Raw genomic sequence first — 20,286 nt, 5'->3', positions numbered from 1 at the left:
TAGTTGCTAATGCTCCTAAAAAAAAAAAAAAAAAAACCAAAACCAGCCTGTATTTATAATTTTATGGCTTAGCAAATTCCACTTGTTTCATTAAGCTATCCTCATTCCTTATCATTAAATGTCAAGGTAAAAAAATTTCCATCATTTATTCCCCATCAGTGCATTGAGATGTCTCAGTGTTAATGCAAATTTATTTTAAGAATAAAAGTCTGAAGTTAGTAATCTTTATTTTCTTAGATGTAAGTTATATGATTTCTTATTCCAAGATATCTGAATAAATTGTATTCCAAGATACCTGATAATCCACAATTTTTATTTAAGAATGGAAGAAGTTAAACTTTTTCATGCTGCTTAAATATTCATGCCACTTAAATTTTTTGTTCCTAGATATTCGTGATACCGTGAAATATAAAGAAGTGATGAAACAGTATCCTTTTAGCGCAAGTTGCAGTGGTGTTTGTGTCTGTGTGTGGTATTCATTGACAGCGTAATCTGTGTATATAAGTGAAAGCAAAGAATATTTTTATAGAATGTAACATCAAGCTAATTTAACATTAGTAGGCACTGAATCACAGTGCGTGGAAGCCATACTGAAAATGTTCTGTTCTGAGTATGCTTTTTGTTGTTGTTGTCATCTTTCAGTTATTCCTCTCTTTCAAGTTTCCTCTTGCCATTAGATACTCTAGAATGAGAACCATTCATTCTAGAGTATCTTGTACACGAGATAAATGGTTCGTACTAATGCATATATTCGTGTTGCATTTTAGGCAAAAACTAAATGTAATATTTTGAATTTCATTTTATACATTATATAAAATGAATGGCTCCATCTATTTTATTAACTGAAATCAAGGATTATACAAGCTAGCAAATTTTAAGAATTTGTTAAAACATCAAATAAGTAATTTTTGATTAAAACTGCCATGCTGATCATGAAAATTTAAGCAGAAAGTTGTAGCATGCGTGGTTCTTATGCAGAGCCGGAACTACTGTGGGGTGAGCGGGGTCCCAGCCTCAGGTGGAACATTTTAAGGGTGCACCTGTCCAGTTATGTATTTTAAAATTGCTTAATTTTGATTTAATTACAGTTTTGAATTCCCTCTGGTAATTACATTTAAAATAGTTTCCGTAGAATGAAGAGTTCATATAACGAATGAATTATGAAAGCCTTAACTTTGTACATATTGTTCCCACTTCTGATTTTTAGGCAATTAGGCAATTGAAAAGCACAATTTAAGGGTAAAAGGGATTACTGTTCCGCAATGTATGGTTCACATAAAACATATACTGTTCTAAAATTCTAGTCTAAGAAATGTCTACAATAAATGATGTTATTTATTTAGCTGTGCTCAGCCTTCTGCACTAAGCAGGGCTCTGTTGTTACCTTTCCTCTTCAAGAGCATCTCATGAGATGCACGATGACTCTTCCTATGATTAAAGCCGGCCCCTTTCAAAATCGGCCATGTGATAGGCAATGGCATACCACCACATTATCTGTTGCCACAGAGACCATAACAAAAACAAATCCAAAAACTGCTGTTAAAGGAAGACCTGCAACTAGGTGGAAGGATGGGATCAGTGAACTTTTGGGCGTGACATTTTGCAATGCCGCTCGTATAGCACATGATCGATGCAGTTGGAGGAATTTGTTGGTGGCCACAACAGCTCCTCAGGGAACTATGTGACTGGAATTTTCAGAGAGAAGTACAGCGTGGTGATCACCACCCTCTAATAGGAGATGGCATCAAAAGAAGAAAGAAAAGACTGCCAATGGATTGGTGAAAGAAATCCTTACTAAATTAGAAAAGGATGGACTTGACATTAAAAATGTAAGGGAGCAGGGATATGATAATGGGGACAATATGGTGAGAAAATATAATTGCGTATATTTGTGTTGAATTTTGAATGTTTTGTACCACGTTCGGGACATAGTCTTAATTTAGCTGGTGTAAATACAGCATCAATAATGTCTGGAGTGATAAGTTTTTTTTGGTATTGTTCAAAGAATATTTACTTTTCTTCTGTTTTTTTTCTGGTTCCACTAGTAGCTGAGAAATTTTAATGAATAATTTGAAGCTTTCACTTGAAGGACATACAGACACAAGACGGTCGTTCAAAGAAAGAGCTATAAAATCTTTCTTTTTACAAATGACAAAAGTTCATGAAGTCTTAATTAACACTGGATATGTCTGCAAATGTGGAAACTATTAATATTGCACAAAGTCTGCTTTTATGAATAGACTATCCCTTTTTATGCAGATTGGCTATATGGAATAAAATTCTTCATAATATTGACTGTGTAAATTAAGCATTGCAAGCTAAAAATCTTTGCGGACGTGACTCTTCCCAGTTAATAAGTGGATTCATAAAAAATTTCCAAAAAGTACGGAAAAGTGAATTTAAAGATATTTTCAGATTTTCTGCCGCCACAGCAGAAAAAATGGATATACCATCTACATTTCCAAATGAAAGAAGAAGAAAGAAAAAAAGAATGACACTTTACGAATCTTCGGATGATTTCAATTTATCTGCCAAACAACAATTTTGTATTGAAATTAAATACGTTTGGATGTTCCTGTGAATGACTTAAGTACTAGATTTGAAACTGAATGCTATTTCTTCAGATTTTGATTTTCTATTTAGAACTTCACTTCCATTAATTAATAAATGTGATTTGCAGAAGGATGCTTCTGACCTTGCTTTAAAATAAAACAAAGATTTAAATGCCTCGGATATTTCAATAGAAATTGAACTTTTCTAAAATCACACTTTATCTTTCTGCAGGATATAAAATCTGTAATTCCTTTTCAACTTCTACAATTTATTCCTGAGTGTTGTGTACTAGAATCTTATCCAAATATAGAAATAGCGTTACAAATTTTTCTTACCCTACCTGTAACAGTAGCTTCTTGTGAAAGGTCCTTCAGTAAATTTAAATTGATTAAAAATCACCTTATATCAACAACTAACATATTTGTTGAAAATTACATTGAACAAAACATAAATTAAGATAAAATTATTGATTATTTTGCTTCGGCAAAAGAGAAAAATTCAATGAAAATAATACATCATTGCATATTTTTAGTTTGTTATAATGTTAAAAGTACTCTATATTATATTTTGCAATATTTTGTTTCTATGATTTTATTCTAGATACAGTAGACTGTCGAAATAATGGCACCCCAAATAACGGAACATTCGAGCTAACAACACATTAAGATCAGATGTTTACATACAGCGCAGATGTCTTGCAGTGCTGAAAAAAGAAAACAGCAAGTCACTTGATTACTGTATTTGTTTACCTTTGCCATTTTGAAAGTGAATTCTGTACTCATATCAAGAGTTATACATTATTTTAAATTAAAAATCCCTCACTATGGATCCTAAAGTTAATAAAACTCATAAAGAGAAGAAAAGAAGAACATTAAAGCTTAGTGACAAACTTGATATAATCCAAACTATTACATTAAGGTTGCCCGGAAAGTTAATTCATATAACCATGTGTATTGTGTCTGTAAATTGCATGTGTTCTCTGGTCAATTTGCCTGTTTTGCTGGATGAAAAGCCCCAGTTTCTGGGGGGAAAACACCTTGCTATCTATTCCTCAGATTGACTAACACAGCCATGGAGTGAAAAAAGCCCATAAAAGTTCCTCACATGATTGATGAGATCTGAACTCTGGCCTTTTCCACCCGATGTGGGGAGGACGGTGTCGATACTACTGTGCTACTGCACAGACTAAACTTGATATAATAAAGAAAATAGAACGGGGATGTAAGCAGGAATGTATTAATGGCAGAATATAACATTGGATTGTCAACATGTTTGTTTTTTATGTGCAGTTAATAAAATTGCATTCTTAATCTCTCTATTTCTTATTTAGCCTCATTATTTCTGCATTAAATATGTTAAAAATAAAACTTTCTAGATAACAGAAAAATCGAAATAACATCACTTCGACTCCCTGAAGGTGCCATTATTTTGAAAGTCTACTGTATATAAACATGAACTGCGATTTTTTTTATTTCTTTCTAGTTATATGTATTTTCTTTGTAGTTTATATAGAACAAAGTCTCTGTAGATATAAACAAATATTTTTAAGTTTCTTTTTCTTTGATATTTTTGTTTTGCTATATTCATTATATTGTTTAAATTACTTTATTAATAAGTACTAGGGGGCTCCACCCCTGCTTGCCAAATCTGACACACTCTTTTCTACATAATATGTATAGATATGATGGAGTAAGTCAAATTTTTTCTGCGAAAAAAAAAAGACACACCTGTAGAAACACACTGATCGATGACTAATTTATAAAAGAAATAGAAAGTGTAAGAAAAAACTATAAAAAGTAAAATGGTGTAACTGTTGAGTGAATGAGAGTTATTAATAATTGCATGTTCTATCTTACCCTCTTGACTGGACAGACTGATGGCTGTGCAGGCCCTCAGGGGCCTCATGGTTATCCAAGCTGATCCCATGCTGTAACTTTTACTAGCTAGCATGGTGTGGGATGATGACATCCCCCGTGGCAAATAATCATTTGGGTAATCCCCAGGCAGAGGTGTATTGCTAAAAAAAATAGTACCGGAATGCTCGTCGTAAAAAAAAAAAATGGTACCGGAACACTCGTTCTTCAGAAGACTATATGATAACGCCACATCGACTGTACAGTAACTGAATCAGACTTCAGACTCACTGTTCGTAGAACAACCAGTTCTAGCGTTCAGCTCATGGCGAATCAAAATGCAGTGTTCGCACGCATCAGAGTATATCTCATTCGTTGGATCTCTTTATCTAACACGTACTTTAGTAAGAAACGTTCAGGTTTCATTGCGAAATTTATATTTTTGTTTTTAAATAAATTTTTAAATAAATCTATTAATATATATTTTTAGTAGCAATGGGTAAAATAGATATTTCTCCCTCCCCTTTGATTATGCCATTGTTTCATAATATTAGGTGTATAAATTTAATGATTTTCTATTATGACATTTAGAAAAAAAGTACCGGAATGTCATTCCAGTGCATTCTGGCTGGCCCCACTGTCCCCAGGCCAGCGTGGGACAGAGCTGCAGAAAGCATGGTCCACCATAGGGATCTCGTTCCCTAAGTTCTTTTATTCCTACCATCTGGGGTGGTTGAGTCTCCTTCCCCCACCCTGGGTGGCCCCTACCACCCTTTTTCCTGGTGCTCACACCACCACCCACTTTTAACTCCCACCCTCTGGACCAGGATGGGCATCCTGTACCAAGGGTTCCATTACTGTCTCCCCTTTAAAATCAGGCGGGTGCCTCAACTACTGTCTCCCTCTGTTCTCTACCACTTTTATCCCACCCTCTTCCTATCTCCCATTATCTCCTTTCCAATAAAAAAAAAATTTTTTTTTGGCACTTTTCTTTGGATGCTTAGGCTACCCCAGGGTTCACCTTGCCAGAGCTTTCTTCTCTCCTAATGTGTTCTGAGTTGCCTCCCTGCGGCGGTGACGGAAACTGAGGGTGTTGGCTCTCCACAGGCCACCAGGCTAAGTGGCCAGAAGAACAACACAACTCACACTAATACTTTGCAAAACACACACCCTGGCCTTACACAGAGTAAAAATGTGGAGTCGGAGGAGACCCCTGGTGCCGCCAGGCAAAAATCACTATGATCGATGTCTAATCAGGAAATGATCTATGGAATTATTTACCTGTGCATTTGTAGTGTGAGGCATTCTCAAGGGCAAATAAATATTGCTATGTAATTATTTACCTGCGTTTACAATGGTCACTTTGGAAAAGGCTTTTTTGATTCAGGTTCCATAATGCATGAGGAATATTGTTGCATCCGAAAGAGGATTAAAATATTTAACTGAAATATATACAAATATTTAAAATATTTATAAAATACTAAACTATTTTAGTATTTTTATTGTATATATTACTAAATTTTACAATATTTTAGTATTGTATAAAATACTAAACTATTTTAGTATTTAGTATTGTATATTTTACAAATATACAATATTCATTAATGTACAACAAACATTATATTGGAACATCAAATGATGCACGTGCACAAGGTGGTGAATGTTGTGGAAGCAGTTGTCAATAATTAATTGCATTTTTAGTGACATAATTGCCTCGTCCTCTTCTCCCACTGGCTCGAAGAAATATCGCTAGGAGGAAAACTTTTTTAATGTATAGAGAGATATGCAAATCATAGTTCACTGCAATAGAAATTTTTATAAATTCATAAAGATTGACTACCTGAATATAATCTGGCGTACTTGTATTACTTTTGCCCCAGGCACAGGATTGCCTAGTTCCGTCTCTGTTCTTACATTATCTTTTATTTTTATGCAAGACCGATGAGTGCACATATATTTATTATGCAATTTGAAATAATCACTATTTAAAATGGATAAACTTTTATTTATTAATAAAACATCATATTCCTACATTATGTAAAACTATTAAGACAAAAAAATACAAACGTGACTTAAAGTTTAATAAAAAATAAAATAATTTTTCTTATGTACAGTTTCTCTTTGCAAAAATCAATCCTGTCGTGGCTTAATCTCGTCCTTGTTAATAGTGTTACTCCATTATACTTAAATCCTAGTGGAACCTCTTACCTAGCACCACCCAAGTTGTCAGAGAAATAAAATTTAGATGTGAATGTGAAAAATGTATTTTAAGAGCCATCTGACAACCTAAGGTTTTAGTTCACTTTTTTATTATCTGAAAACCCATGAATGAAGGATTTAAAAGACTAAATTAATGAGGTATATTTTTTGTTTGAAACTGTTATCGTGTAATTTATTTCTGATTTGTGATCCAACAAAGATTTCTTCTTAAAATTGTGCATCAGCTAATTTCAGAAATTTTTCCTCTAAATATTTAAAACCATCATGTCCTTTACCCAAAGCTTTCATGCCATCCTTCCCTAAATTCAGGTTTATATGAAATGGAAGACATACCAACTGAGGATCCTGTAGTGGAGCTTGTTTTACATTACTTTTCTCAGGAATGGGCTCCTCTCACACTGGCTAATCCTTGATGCTCAACTATTCCACAAGCAGTGGAAACAGCACTACATGGTAAATCCAGTGTACAGTTCAAGTAAAATTGTGATGCCCTTTAACTCACCATAATCAATATTTCTCATAGTTGGTTGCATTCAGTATTTGGGACACATTCTTTTAAGTTTTATTCCAACAAAACGGATTACAGGTCTTGTGGGCTCTGTATTTTCATTCTGTAATGAAACTGTCTTTAAACTTACTTCACATGAATCATCAGGCTCCTCCATAGCCAGGTGGGAAAGAGCAGCAGTGCGTAGCACACGCTTCTTGATTAAACCGGGGTTCGAGCCCCTCACCACCAAATACGGAGGATGCGGAAAGGTCAGGGAATGACCACCGCATATTTACGGAGCAATATGGCCTTAGTTGCTAATGCTCCAAATAACAATAACACTTCACATGAATCATTGGATAGCTGCCATTTTTCAGCCCTTTGTTCATATTCCGCTATTTCCCTTGATCAATTTATATCCAGGTACACACACACACAAAGGAATTTTCATATCACAAAGTATCAGCAGTTTTTATTTATTTCGAAATATCGTGTACCAGCAGTCAGAAAATTCCCTCATTGCAGTTTTGATCCCAAAAGTTCCACCTGTTTCTTTGATAGATTTAAATCACATACTAGGTCATTAAACTCATTTTGTTCAATAATGTGTGATGAGCAGGAAAAGCAACATCTTACTTTCAACTTGTCATAAATTGCAATCTAACACCTAAATAGGCGCCTCTGTAGCCAGATGGGAAGGAGCAGCAGTGCGTAGCACACGCTTGTTGATTAAACTGGGGTTCAAGCCCATCACCACCAAATACGGAGGATGCAGAAAAGTCAGGGAATGACCACCGCATATCCTGGAGCAATATGGCCTTAGTTGCTAATGCTCCTAAAAACCAAATAACTAACTAACACCTAAATAATTTCTCTAGAAACTTGTGTCTTTTGTGACAGTATTTCTAAAGTCCTCTTCAGTCGAGGCTGTGGTTAACTACTCTTTGGCAGAGGAGTGGCGCCTCCGTAGCCAGGTGGGAAGGAGCAGCAGTGCGTAGTACACACTACTTGATTAGACCGGGGTTCGAGCTGTCACCACCAAATATGGAGATTGCAGGAAGGTCAGGGAATGGCTACCGCATATCCCTGAGAGTTATTCCAAATTTTTCAGCCCACACAGCATGAAATAGAGCATGAACAGATACTTGTAAAGACAATGGACAACAGTGCAATATAGTCTATGTTGCCAATGCCCCTAAAACCCTACAACAATGACATTAGAAACTTTCTCATCTGATTACCAAAAGATAGGTGCATTGTAACCTGTGTTGCTTTTGCATTGTAACATGCTCATAACAACAACATTCAATTCATGACGTTATGTTTTAGAGTTGAAAGCTTGTATTTTTCCAGTGGTAAGTGGAATTGCTTACCATTGGCCATATATAAGCAATATACAGAGCAGTGTACTCATTTTTGGTGCTGGTGATAGCACTTGTATATGGTTACACATTTTTATTAGTCTGGTAAGTAATGACTTTGTGCTCAGTATGTTCCCAGTTGTTGATGCTGAAGCACGTTAGCATATATGCATAAGTACCTATTGTCTTTACCATGTTTGTCTGTTTGCATGTAACAGTAGGACTCCCAGTAGATGGATTTTCATGATATTATATATTTACTTCACATAGAAAGATTTGCTGAGCCTTCCCAAATTTCATTAAAATTTAAAAAAAAATAGAAATTCATTAATTATTATTTCTTTTTTCCAAACAATTTGTATAGAAAAAAATAAATTCATAGATTGAATAATGTGTTAATGCAGCTTTTCACAGCCCATTTACACTTTGCATGTATTGATATATTGTTGTGTAAGACTCATGAACATGGTGTTGCTTGTGGAGAGATATATATGTAGACAGAAGAGGCTAAAAAAAAAAAAAAAAAAAAAAAAAAAGAGTATACTGGACAGTAATAAATATTGTACAGTTATAATTAAACTCAATGGTTAAGTTTCAAAAATACAACTGAAAAAAAAATTCAATTAATTTTAAGAAAAAAAAATATAATGCCCCTACAATGTTATACTGTGTACATTATCTAACTTGTAATGGAAGTATGTTATTGGATGAGTTGACATTACTTAATAAGAAAAAGTTCAATCGATATCACATTTTCCGTGTGTTTCGTTGGTCCCTGGAAAGCTTTTAAGATCACAGAAATCTCTTCATATAAATGAAAGTATATTTTGTGTATTACCCTAGAATGGAAAGTTGGATTGAGGCTAAATTTTCATCTTAGTTCTGTTGGTCCTTGGGAAAATTTCAGGTACAGTTATGATTTCACAGCCTTTTTTCTCAGCGCTTGTTCCCTACCCTCCCACACAAAAAATTTGCATAAATGAAAGTGTTTTTGCATTAATCAACAAGAAATTTGTGGATTGCTACCAAATTTTCAATATATTTTTTTGGTCCCTGGGGTGGTTTTAAGTTCAATTCAGTTTTCATAGCATTCCCTTTGCAATTTTCCCTACAGAAATATTACTATAAATTTGGAACAGAGCTCTGATCCATTTCAAAGTTTCATGCTTACTTAGAATATTTTAGGAATCTCTGTAACAAATTTTCATGTCAATGAAAATTTGTTATTTTGTTTATAAATCATGAATTATTATTATTTGTTAACGTTCCTGAAATGTAATGCGCTACTATGTTAACTAACTTGTTTCGTTCCTAGTGGATTGTACTTTCTCTGAGTTATGCCTGCTGCATAGTTACATATGCAATTTTTCTTTTTAATCTTTAACCCATTAGTAATTGTATGAGATGTTTTTTAACTTGTTCTTTTAGCACTTTTTTGCTCTAAATGGGTGGTTTGAATTAGCAACCATGCCAACTTGTGAATAATATATTGAATTTAAGTGAGTAGTGAATGGAAAAAACTCCTCAAATTAAATATATAACAAAGGTTTTTTGTAACTTTAGCCTCTAATACAGGACTCCATTTTCCCTCCATACCTCAATAGTAAAAGATGTGAGGTTATATTTCAATGCAGGCATTGAAATAATATGAAAATCATATGCATCTCTGTGTTTAATTTTTGTGTTTAAGGATGTTTTGTTTCCCTCAGCAGTGCAAATTAAAAGTTAGAAATCATGGATTATTCTTATGTGTTCACTATGATTACTACTATGCTCTGTACATCAAATGGGCCTGATATTAGGAATTAAAGGTACACAACTTTTGTTATCTATTTAATTGGAAGGTTTTCTTCCATGCACTACTTGGCTGCTCACTTAGGTTTGATGTATTATTCACAGGTTGGCATTCATTTGCCAATTGAAGCTTTTTGCCATACAGTGAGAGACTAGTAGTCTTGAAACAGTTGTCATTATGATTTTTCAGGTTTCAAACAAATAGCAGATTTTTGTTTTAGTAATGCTATTTGTTTAAAAGATATTAGTTAGTAAAAAATACAAGTTAAAAAATGAGTAAAAAAAATAGATATTAGCAGCTTAGATTAACCCATGGCTAGTGGTGTCATCTCTATAATTAGCCCAAGCCTCAAGAGATGCATATGACTTTCAAATTGACATTCACTATGTATGAAGCAAGAGGATCTTTGAAACATATTATGCAAATGACATGTGGATCATGCATTTGATACACATATGAATTGTGTTTACATGAAATAACAAGCATCATTTCTAGCATGATGTAATAACTACTTTTTAAATAAAAGGCAATGAATATGAAAGGAACATATACTTATAAGAGATCACCTTTAATAAGCAGCTTGGGAAGTAAGGAATTGAAAGTTAACCTCTTATCAGACCCTCTAGCAATGGCAGCCAAAATTTGATTGTCAAGGCTTGGCCTCACGTTAGAGATGATGCCGTTATCCATGGTTGACCTATGTTTCTAATATGTTATTTTTTACTTTTTTTTTTTTTTTTTAACTTTTATTTTTTACTAATTAATATCTTTTAAACAAATGGCATCACTAAACGGAGAATCTGCCATTTGTTTTAAACCCCGAAGAATCACCATGACAGTTGTTTCTAGATTATTAGTCTCTTATCATATGACAGGAGACCTTAATCAATGAATCTGTGCCAACCAGTGAATAATGTATCAAATCTAAGTGAGCAGACAAGTGGTGAATGGAAGAAAACCTTCCAATTAAATACATAACAATGGTTATGTGTACCTTTAATCCCTAATACTGGGCACATTTGCTAGATTTCAGCAGTAATCATTGTGAACATTAGCCTGGTCCTTGAATCAGACTAACTTTTAACCACTGGCATTGGAGGAACTGAAACATCTTCAAACACAGCCATGCATATGATTTTCATTTACAGTAAATCCTCAATTTTACAGACCTTGATTTAATGGAATACAGATTTAACAGACACAAAAATTTCATTGGCACTAGGTTGATTTTGAGTGTACTTTTGAGATGGGAAAGACCAGGAACTCATGAATCACGGCATCTAACAGCAAACATTCCAATTTGTTTATGGATACAGTTGCTGCCGTATCATGACCTGATTCTTTATTATAATCTCTTACGGTACATCATCATGTTCCTGTGAAAAGCGGTAAAAATAGAAAGCATGTGTGTCTGAGTGTTGAGCAGAAATTAAAGCCATTAGGGAAGTTGGACTATGGCATGTCTGTGAGGAATGTGGTGTTAAAAAAAACAAACTGTGTTAGATATTGTCAAAAGCAAGGCTAAGCTTAAGGAGTCTGACTCTGAAGATTCACCAGTATTTCAGCTTCTTAGCTCCAACTCTGAATATAATTTTTCCAGGTATCAGTGCACAGTAAATTATCTTCTACTGTGTGTTAGTGATTACAGGTACACATAACCAGTAAATCAAGGTAAATAAAAGCTTGTTTTTATCCTTTAACTTTATTTCAGTGTGTCTAATAGAGAGTAACAGTTAAAATTTTAAATTATGTGGGGTACAAATGGTCTCAAAAAAACTTGATTTTGTGGACTTTTTAGCAATAACAGACAATATCATCATCCTATTTGTCCATAAAATTGAAGGTTTAATATATTTTATTGAAATACACTGAGGGATCACTGAATTGTGACCACACCCTATGAAAACTGAACGCAACCCATTGACCACGTGAGGTACGAGAGTGTGCAGTTAGTCGACCTACGTAGCATAGATAAGGTGTCAGTGGTTCAGTAGGTAGTAAAATTCTGAGTGTGATGGGTAAAAGGAAGGATTATCGGACTTTGATAAAGGACAGATTGTGGGTGCTCAACAAGCTGGTGCCTTGATTTCCCAAATGGCTGAACTGGTGGGGTGTTTGAGAGCCACCATAGTTAGTGTACCAAGACTGGTGTCAAAATGGTCAAACAATGACCTGACAGCAAAACTACAAAGGTCAGCGAAAGGTTGATGTTAGAATGCATCTAACCAATACATCATGGGCCAACCCAGAACAATATCTGGCATGACCATGTGTCACGCATGTATGGGCTATACCAACAGATGACCCCTACAGCAACCTCTCCTAACCAAGGTTCATCGGCGTAAAAGACTCGCCTGGTGCAAAGAGCATGCAAGTTAGAAAACTGGAAAGTGTGCTGGTCGGATGAGTCACATTATTTACTCCACACCGTGGATGGTCGTGTACTGATTTGGCGTCAACAATATGAGGCTCTTGATCCATCATGCATGATATCAAGAGTGCAGGCCAGTGGAGGCAGTTGTATGGTATGGGGCATGTTTCACTGGCAGGAACTTGGACCCCTGGTGCATGTGGTTACCAACATATCAGTGGTCTCTGCTATCGTCAACTGTTTGCTGACTGTGTACACCCCGCTATGTTACACTTTTTCCTGAATGGCGATGGTGTTTTCCAAGATGACAGTGTGCCAAATCATCGGGCACTTGTTGTGCAGGAATGGTGTGAGGAACACAGTTCTGACTTTCAGCATATCGATTGGCCTCCGGACTTCCCCGATATCAATCCCATAGAGCACTTGTGGGACACCATGGAAAGGCAGATTAGGTGTCTGGATACACCAATCGCCTCCATACTTGCATTGCTGACTGCATTACACGCAGTCAGCATTAAAAATACGTAATGGTCAGGGAGTTGGCCCTACCTCCCGAACGCTTCCGACATCTTGTTGAATCAATGCCACGTCAGATAGTTGCTGTACTGAGGGCAAAAGGAGGACCTACGAAGTATTAGGTAGATGATCATAATTCAGTGATCACTCACTGTATAACCCTAAAATTTTAACTATTGAGTTGTGTAGGGCAAATGCATTCTTTATTTTAGGGTAAAGCTACACGTAACCTTTGTTGTGTATTTAATTTGAAAGTTTTCCTTCCAAGCACTGTTTGACTTCTCATTTAAATTCAATATGTTATTCACAGGCCTGCATTTGTTTACTAATTGAGGCCACCCATTGTCTGATAAGAGACCAGTAATCTTGAAATGGCTGCCATGATGGAGCTTCAAATTTTAAACAAATGGCTGATTCATATTTTGGTGGTCCTATTGTATTTAAAGATTTCTTTTAAGATTTTAGCAGCACAGGTCATTCCATGAATAACTATGTCACCTCTTATGTGAGCTTAAGACCATGCCATGATTTACCACTTATTTCTGTAGTTATTTCAATAAGCCGGGAACATGTTGAACTGCTCCAGCCAGAACTGTTCTTGGGCTTACAGAAACTGTTACCCATACAGGATCTTCCATACCAACCTTTGGGTGATGTGAAAGCAGCTTGCATAAAAGCCATGCTTAAGGTAATTAGCAGCATGATGCATAGGTAAACTGTGTTGTTTGAAGGTAATAAATCACTCAAAACTTATTGGTATTATTTTATGTTTATTTCCAAATTGGAAATATGTACATAATGGAGTCAAATGTTTTGTGGTATTTTCTTATTGCTTCTTCAGTGACTGCCAAGATAGTAAACTAAGGGTTATTATAATGGAATTTTAAAATTTTTTTTTATTAGAAGTAAATGGTAGAATTAAAAGTTTTTAATAAATCAAACTTAGATCTAATTCAAAGAATTTTGTTTTAAGGTTAAGTTTTATATAGGAAATAACAATAAAAATATGTAAACACTTACAGCTGTCTTTGCAGTATTGACAAATCAACAAGTTCTTGTGACTGAAGTGATCTTTTGTGACGATGATATTACAAAGACAGCTGCTAAGTATTTCTATGTTATTGTTATTTACTATAAAAAAATGTGATCAGCTTGTTCTTTACTTTTGAGTGGACCTATCCACGCCACTCTGAATGTGTGACGTTTTCTGGCAAAGAGCTACATGACCATGGTCTCTCACTCTATATCCTTCAGTTTCTTAAAGATGCATTCCTTATTGCTGGCACTTGTAATCAAAAAGTATCAATTTTTTTCATATCAAGGTGCCTAGGATCATTATGCAGTCTGGTATACGCTGGTATTTAGAACCTTGCATTGTATTTTTGGATGCGTGTGTGTTTATATAAAATATGCATATTGCTTTTGGTTGCTTATTGTGCACAGTTGAAAATAGCACGATTTTATATTTTTGTAATTGATTTCCATAACCAGATAACAGATATTCCTTAGGTCCAAATGGTGCTATCATCACATCTTTAAATCTTTTTACTACAAGATTTGATCAGGTAAATGAAAACAGGATATAATTTCATGAAATAAAGCAATAAACCATTTAACAGCAGAGTGCTCAATTCATTTGAATTGGACTCCTTGCCTTGTAGGTGGCCATCATTTTTACTAAAACTTTTTTATTCAGTTTAGTTTTCAGGACTCCAACTCCGAGACATAACAGATTTGAATTTTTTCTGTTTGTGCAAATTGCAAGAAAATTAATGATTAAAGAAACAATATATATATATATTTTTTTCTCTCAGTATGTATCCTATTGAGTTAAATGTGTCCTCCATTTAGAGGTCAAAGAGGAAATACCTGAAAAAAACATAAGCCATTCAGAGTTCATTGAGATCATCATCACTTGAAAATCAGTACCCACGCAGGTATTTCTTTAGATTTCTGAAGCATAAATAATCACGGGGAGGGCATATCTGGACTATGGGATGCTGGTTTAACTGCTGGAATCTGCAATCTGTCAGAGTAGCAATTGCTTTATGGGACTTGTGTACAAGGTCAATGTCATAAAGGAGCAAGACAGTTCATTTCAATTTCCCTCTTTGTTTTTTGTGGCTCCCCTCTTTATTTTTGAGAACAGCAGAATAGGTGTCTTCAGTGATTGCTTTCTTATGTAGCATGTAGAGTATCAAAGAATTCTTTATATATCCCAAAAAATTGTGGCCAATGTTTTCCCAGTAGAGGACTGAATCCATAATTTTTTGGCAGTGGTGACCATTGCACGATCACAACTACATAATTATGGTGACCATGCAGTTTTCGCTATTATCCAAAAAATTTAGGTGTTTCCATTGCATGGACTCCAGTTTTGTTTCATCACCAATACCAGTAATGAATCCATGTGTCATCACAAATTGCTATTCTTAAAAGAACTCTTGATTTGCATCATTCATGTGTAAATTTTTTTCACAAATTTGAGCCTTGTTTCTGAAGAGGTGTGAACATCCTAGGCACCCAACAAAAGCTGACCTTTAACATGGCCAAGTGTTTAGAGGTTGGTCAGGTCACTACTGACCCCTCATAAATATTACTTCCTCTGTAATATAATGTAAATCTATTACATTTTGTTACTTTAATACATCTGTCTTGCATAACCTTTTTTGCATAACCCATGCTTCACCTTTTTTTTTTTTTTTTTTTTTTTTTTTGGCACATTTTTGGAGTTGTTGCTTCTTTTGGTTGTCCCAGGTGGGAGTCATCTTCTGTGGATTCTCAACCTGTAAACTGCTTAGACTAAAATTTTATCTGGTATTTAGAGGGCAGTATCACCATATACAGTTTTTATGATTTATGTATAACTCTTGGTCCATTCCCTCCTTTTGTCAAAAATTTGATAATGGCCTGCTGCTCCAGTTTCATGACATTCATGTTTGCTTTTAGTTTAGTAACTTTACATCTTTTATGTTCTTCCATACTTCACCATATTGAGCAACTCTATCTAGTAAATCTATCAAGAAAAGGAAAGCAATCGAGTTGGATCAGAAAATTAAAATAATATGGATGTATGAAAATGGCCAAACATTAACAAGTATTGCTGGGAATTCAGATTTGTCAGTGGCAACGGTGAACACGATAATAAAGGAGAAAGACAGAATACGAGAAGCGGTGAAGGGATCGGTACCAATGAAGTCAACTATAAAAACCAAAGCTATGAAACACGTATCAGTTTTTATAGTACTAACATGCGTTTTTTTCTTCTTTTATGTTTTCCTTTCTTATGTGCCACTCTGGCTGCTTCACTGCCATCCCCAGATAAAGTTTTTTATTGAACTAATTAAAAATATATAACTATTTTTCTTCATTCTTCTGAAGATACATGATTTTTGTAATTTTAGAATATCAGGGATATAGTAGCAATATTTTATTAGTCATTCCCGAATTACGTAAGAAGTCCTGGAACGTATCTCTTACGTATGTCGGAGACTTGCTGTATTTTTGAATTATCCAGGAATTTTTTTTTTACATCTATCCCAGAAAATTGAGAGTCTACTGTATGTGTCTGCGTATTATTTTTTATTTTATTGTTTTTTGCCATAGAAAATGTTATAGTCATTTTTTAAAATTCAAACAATTATAGCTCTGTAACCATGACACTTTTATATAAAATACTTTTGTTGTTTTCAGATCTTGAATCAGTCCTGAAAGTATGGACTACATGTCATGAAATACTGTGTGTATGTAACAATAAACAGTAACTATTCAAAAATGTTTTAAATTTAAGGATGGATGAGATAAAGCGTTTATGTACAAAGTGTTAATTTTTGCTTCAAAATTCCCCAAAAAGAACTCACTCCACAGAGTGTGTTGCTGCAGGTCATGTGCATCTAGAAACTCATGTGTGATAGGATTAAGTAAGGTAAACTTCAGAAAATATATTTTATTTTTCATTAGTTATATAATTAGCAAAAAAAACTAGAATGCTTAAAATCAAACCAAAGTTGCAACCACCCTTCTCCTGATACCACATCTTGAACTGGGCATATGTATTGGTGGATATGTTAAATGTACATTGAACATACATTAAGCAGTTCCTGTGAACTATGCAACTTGTTTACATACACTCTTTTGTGCTATCCAAAGATCAATGTAAATGTAATAATAAAACAACTAAAAACATCTGGTATGCATTCTTTCTTTTAAAGTTATCTTTTATGTCTCAGTGCAGAAAGTTTCAAAAAAATGCAGTACATATGACAAGTAGGAAATACCAAATCTGCATAAAAGTAAGATATGTTTACTTTATTGTTATACTTGCAGAAAGGCACATAGACCCTGCTTCTCAGTACAAATAACCGCTAAATAGCACATTGGCTATATTTCTGGATTCTCTTCTCTGTGGAATCCTGTCTTCAGGTGAAAGTGAGGGAAAGGAGTAAAGTCTCGGATAGAAAATCTGCTCCTTTAATGAAATCAACAATGTGTCCTCATTGAGTAAATCTTGGGTTATTTGTGTTTCTCACCTGTCTTACGTCAATGTAATATAGATAAATCTTCTCAAATAATTTTTTAAACACCGAAGCATGACTCGAAAAAGGTTGGATCTTTGTACAGTTTAAAAGTGAGGTTATACTGTTTTTCTTTTGATGAATAAATGAGAATAAAATTTTCTTGATGGATTGTCTCATTTGCAACCCTGCCTTAATACAAATTTAAAAAATGTCTCACAATTATATTTTTATAGGTAATGAAGCTACTTGAAAAACGGAGCTCTGAATGTGAGTGAGTGTCTTTTTTTTGTTCTGTTAGTAGTTGCGGTTTTTATAAAATTATATTTAAAATAACTAAATGCAACAAAGCATAATATATTAAGAGTAAGAGTTTTATATCTATATAATATTGGTGTGGATACACCATAGATAACTCTTAAGAAAAAACTACGATAGTGTGAGAGGCATCATTTCCTTTGTATCTCATATTGTGCTCATCCTTCGCAACGAGTTGCCATGGCATTGCACTACTTCGAATTAGTAACGCTTCATTAATAGAGAAGACTATTGTTACCTATTCTCAATGGGCACCACCACCCAGATGGCACTGTTTCAAAGCTATTGGCCTATCATTGGTGGGTGGGCAGGTACCGTGGTATTGCAGACTTGAGAACCCAGTTGTGAAGATAATTGCACAATAGTCTTCTCTATTAGTGAAGCGCTATTTATTCGAAGTAGTGCAATACTATGGTAACTCATTGTGAAGGATGAGCATAATATGTGAGATACAGAGGAAATGATGCCTCTCACACTACTATTGTAGTTTTTTCTTAAGAGTTATCTATGGTGTATCCATACCGATATTATATAGATATACAAAATTATATGTAATGATGACATTAAGACATGTATATTTCTCTCTTATTAGTCAGTACAATATACAGTTATATTTTGCTCTTTTATTTAGTCAGTATAATATATAAAAACAGAAGCCATTGCAGTAACATTTCACTTTAATTGTGCAGAACTCTGAATGATTTCACTTTTGGGAATAAGTGAACTATTTTTAAAAGCAGGCATCAATATCTTGAAAAGTTCTGTATGCATATGTGTATTCTTACTATTCATGTATGTCTTTGCATTTTCAATGAAAACATTTGATAAATTTTTTTATTGTGCAATATTTACTTAAAAGGATAATATAGAACTTAATCTTGCATGATCAAAGTTCTAAAAATTGTATACATGCAAGAAAAGTCCACTATAGTCCACTGTAAACACATGGGTTGTGTTAGGGTAGCTAAGAATAGAAACAGGTGCATATATACCTGCGTGTACACCAATGCTAGGAGTTTGGTAAATAAATTTGATGAATTTGAGGTATTGCTCAAAACATCAAAGGCAGATATTGTTGGGATATCAGAGACGTGGTGTCACACAGATATAAGTAATGCGGAACTGGAATTTGGGGAATACAATGTGTATAGAAAGGATAGACAGGACAGGAGGGGAGGAGGGGTTATGCTATTAATTAAGAAACAGATAAAGTCCAAGGAAGTGAAGCCAGTCGACATCGATGGACAGGGCAGTGTCGAGTCAGTTTGGTGTGACATAAGCATAGGGAAATCAAAATTGAGAGTAGGAGTGTGCTATAGGCCTAATGACTCTGATGAGTATAATAAGATATTGTACAGGGAAATAGAGTGGGCCAGTAAATCAGAGAGTCTTATAATGGGGGATTTTAATTTCCCAGATATTGACTGGAATTTGTGGGTTGGTCACTCGCACACTAGCAAGGCTTTATTGGATGATTGTTTTCTACATCAGCATGTTCGTGAGGCAACAAGAGGGAGCAATACTCTTGATCTGATTATCAGTAGTGATTCTTCATGCATTAAGAATCTGCAGATAAATGAACCACTAGGTGGCAGTGATCACAGTGTGTTGAAGTGGGATTTACTCAAGGAGGTAACTACCATCAGAGGTAAAGGGAAGGGTTTTTGTTTTCGTAAAGGCGACTATGATGGTCTGAAAAAGTATTTAAATTCTATACAGTGGGACCAACTGATGATGTTACCAACAGCAAACTCAAAATGGGAAGCATTCAAGGAACTAATCTTGGAGGCTACCAGGCTTTACATACCAACTAAGAAATATTGTTCAAGGTTTAGACCTAAATGGTTGTCAGATGAACTAATGAGACATGTGGCAGAGAAGAAAAATGCATGGGATACATACAAATTAATGGGTGACATGGAAGCCTATGATAGATATAAGTTGGTCTGTAACCAAGTCACAAAGGAGATTAGGCAGGCAAAGGCAGACTACGAAAAATCCTTGGCAAAGGATGCAAAGAAAAACAGAAAAGAGTTCTTTACATATTTAAACTCAAGAAGGAAAGGGATGAATCAGATTGGTCCACTGGATATTGATGGTTCAACAGTTGAGGATCCTGCTCAGGTGGCTAACAATCTAAACGAGTATTTTGCATCTACATTCACGCATGAGAAGTTATTCAGGAAGGAGAATGATGTAGGTAAAGTAAACATTGGCAGTGAGCTGGATGATTTTGTAATAACTGAGAGGAAAGTGGAGGAGAGATTGTTGAGGATAAACATAAAAAAGGCACCT

At 34.8% G+C, this 20,286-nt stretch overlaps 1 protein-coding gene across 1 annotated transcript in view; it reads left to right on the top strand.

Moving 5' to 3' along the window:
* Positions 1-20,286, top strand: part of LOC150088735 (GPN-loop GTPase 1) — a 121,033-nt gene that overhangs the window by 15,108 nt on the left and 85,639 nt on the right. Inside the window, exons 4-6 of the mRNA XM_090370888.1 lie at positions 388-427; positions 14,658-14,724; positions 17,910-17,947. Coding sequence (XP_090227014.1) covers positions 388-427; positions 14,658-14,724; positions 17,910-17,947 — 145 coding nt within the window. The remainder of the gene's footprint in view (positions 1-387; positions 428-14,657; positions 14,725-17,909; positions 17,948-20,286) is intronic.

The sequence above is a fragment of the Mastigoproctus giganteus genome, chromosome 3 (genome assembly GCF_048544385.1).
Source record: "Mastigoproctus giganteus isolate SK-2022 chromosome 3, ASM4854438v1, whole genome shotgun sequence".
Classification (NCBI taxonomy): Eukaryota; Metazoa; Arthropoda; class Arachnida; order Uropygi; family Thelyphonidae; genus Mastigoproctus; species Mastigoproctus giganteus.
Note: the sequence above shows the minus strand (reverse complement) of the source record. Positions and strands in the feature narration are given on the sequence as shown.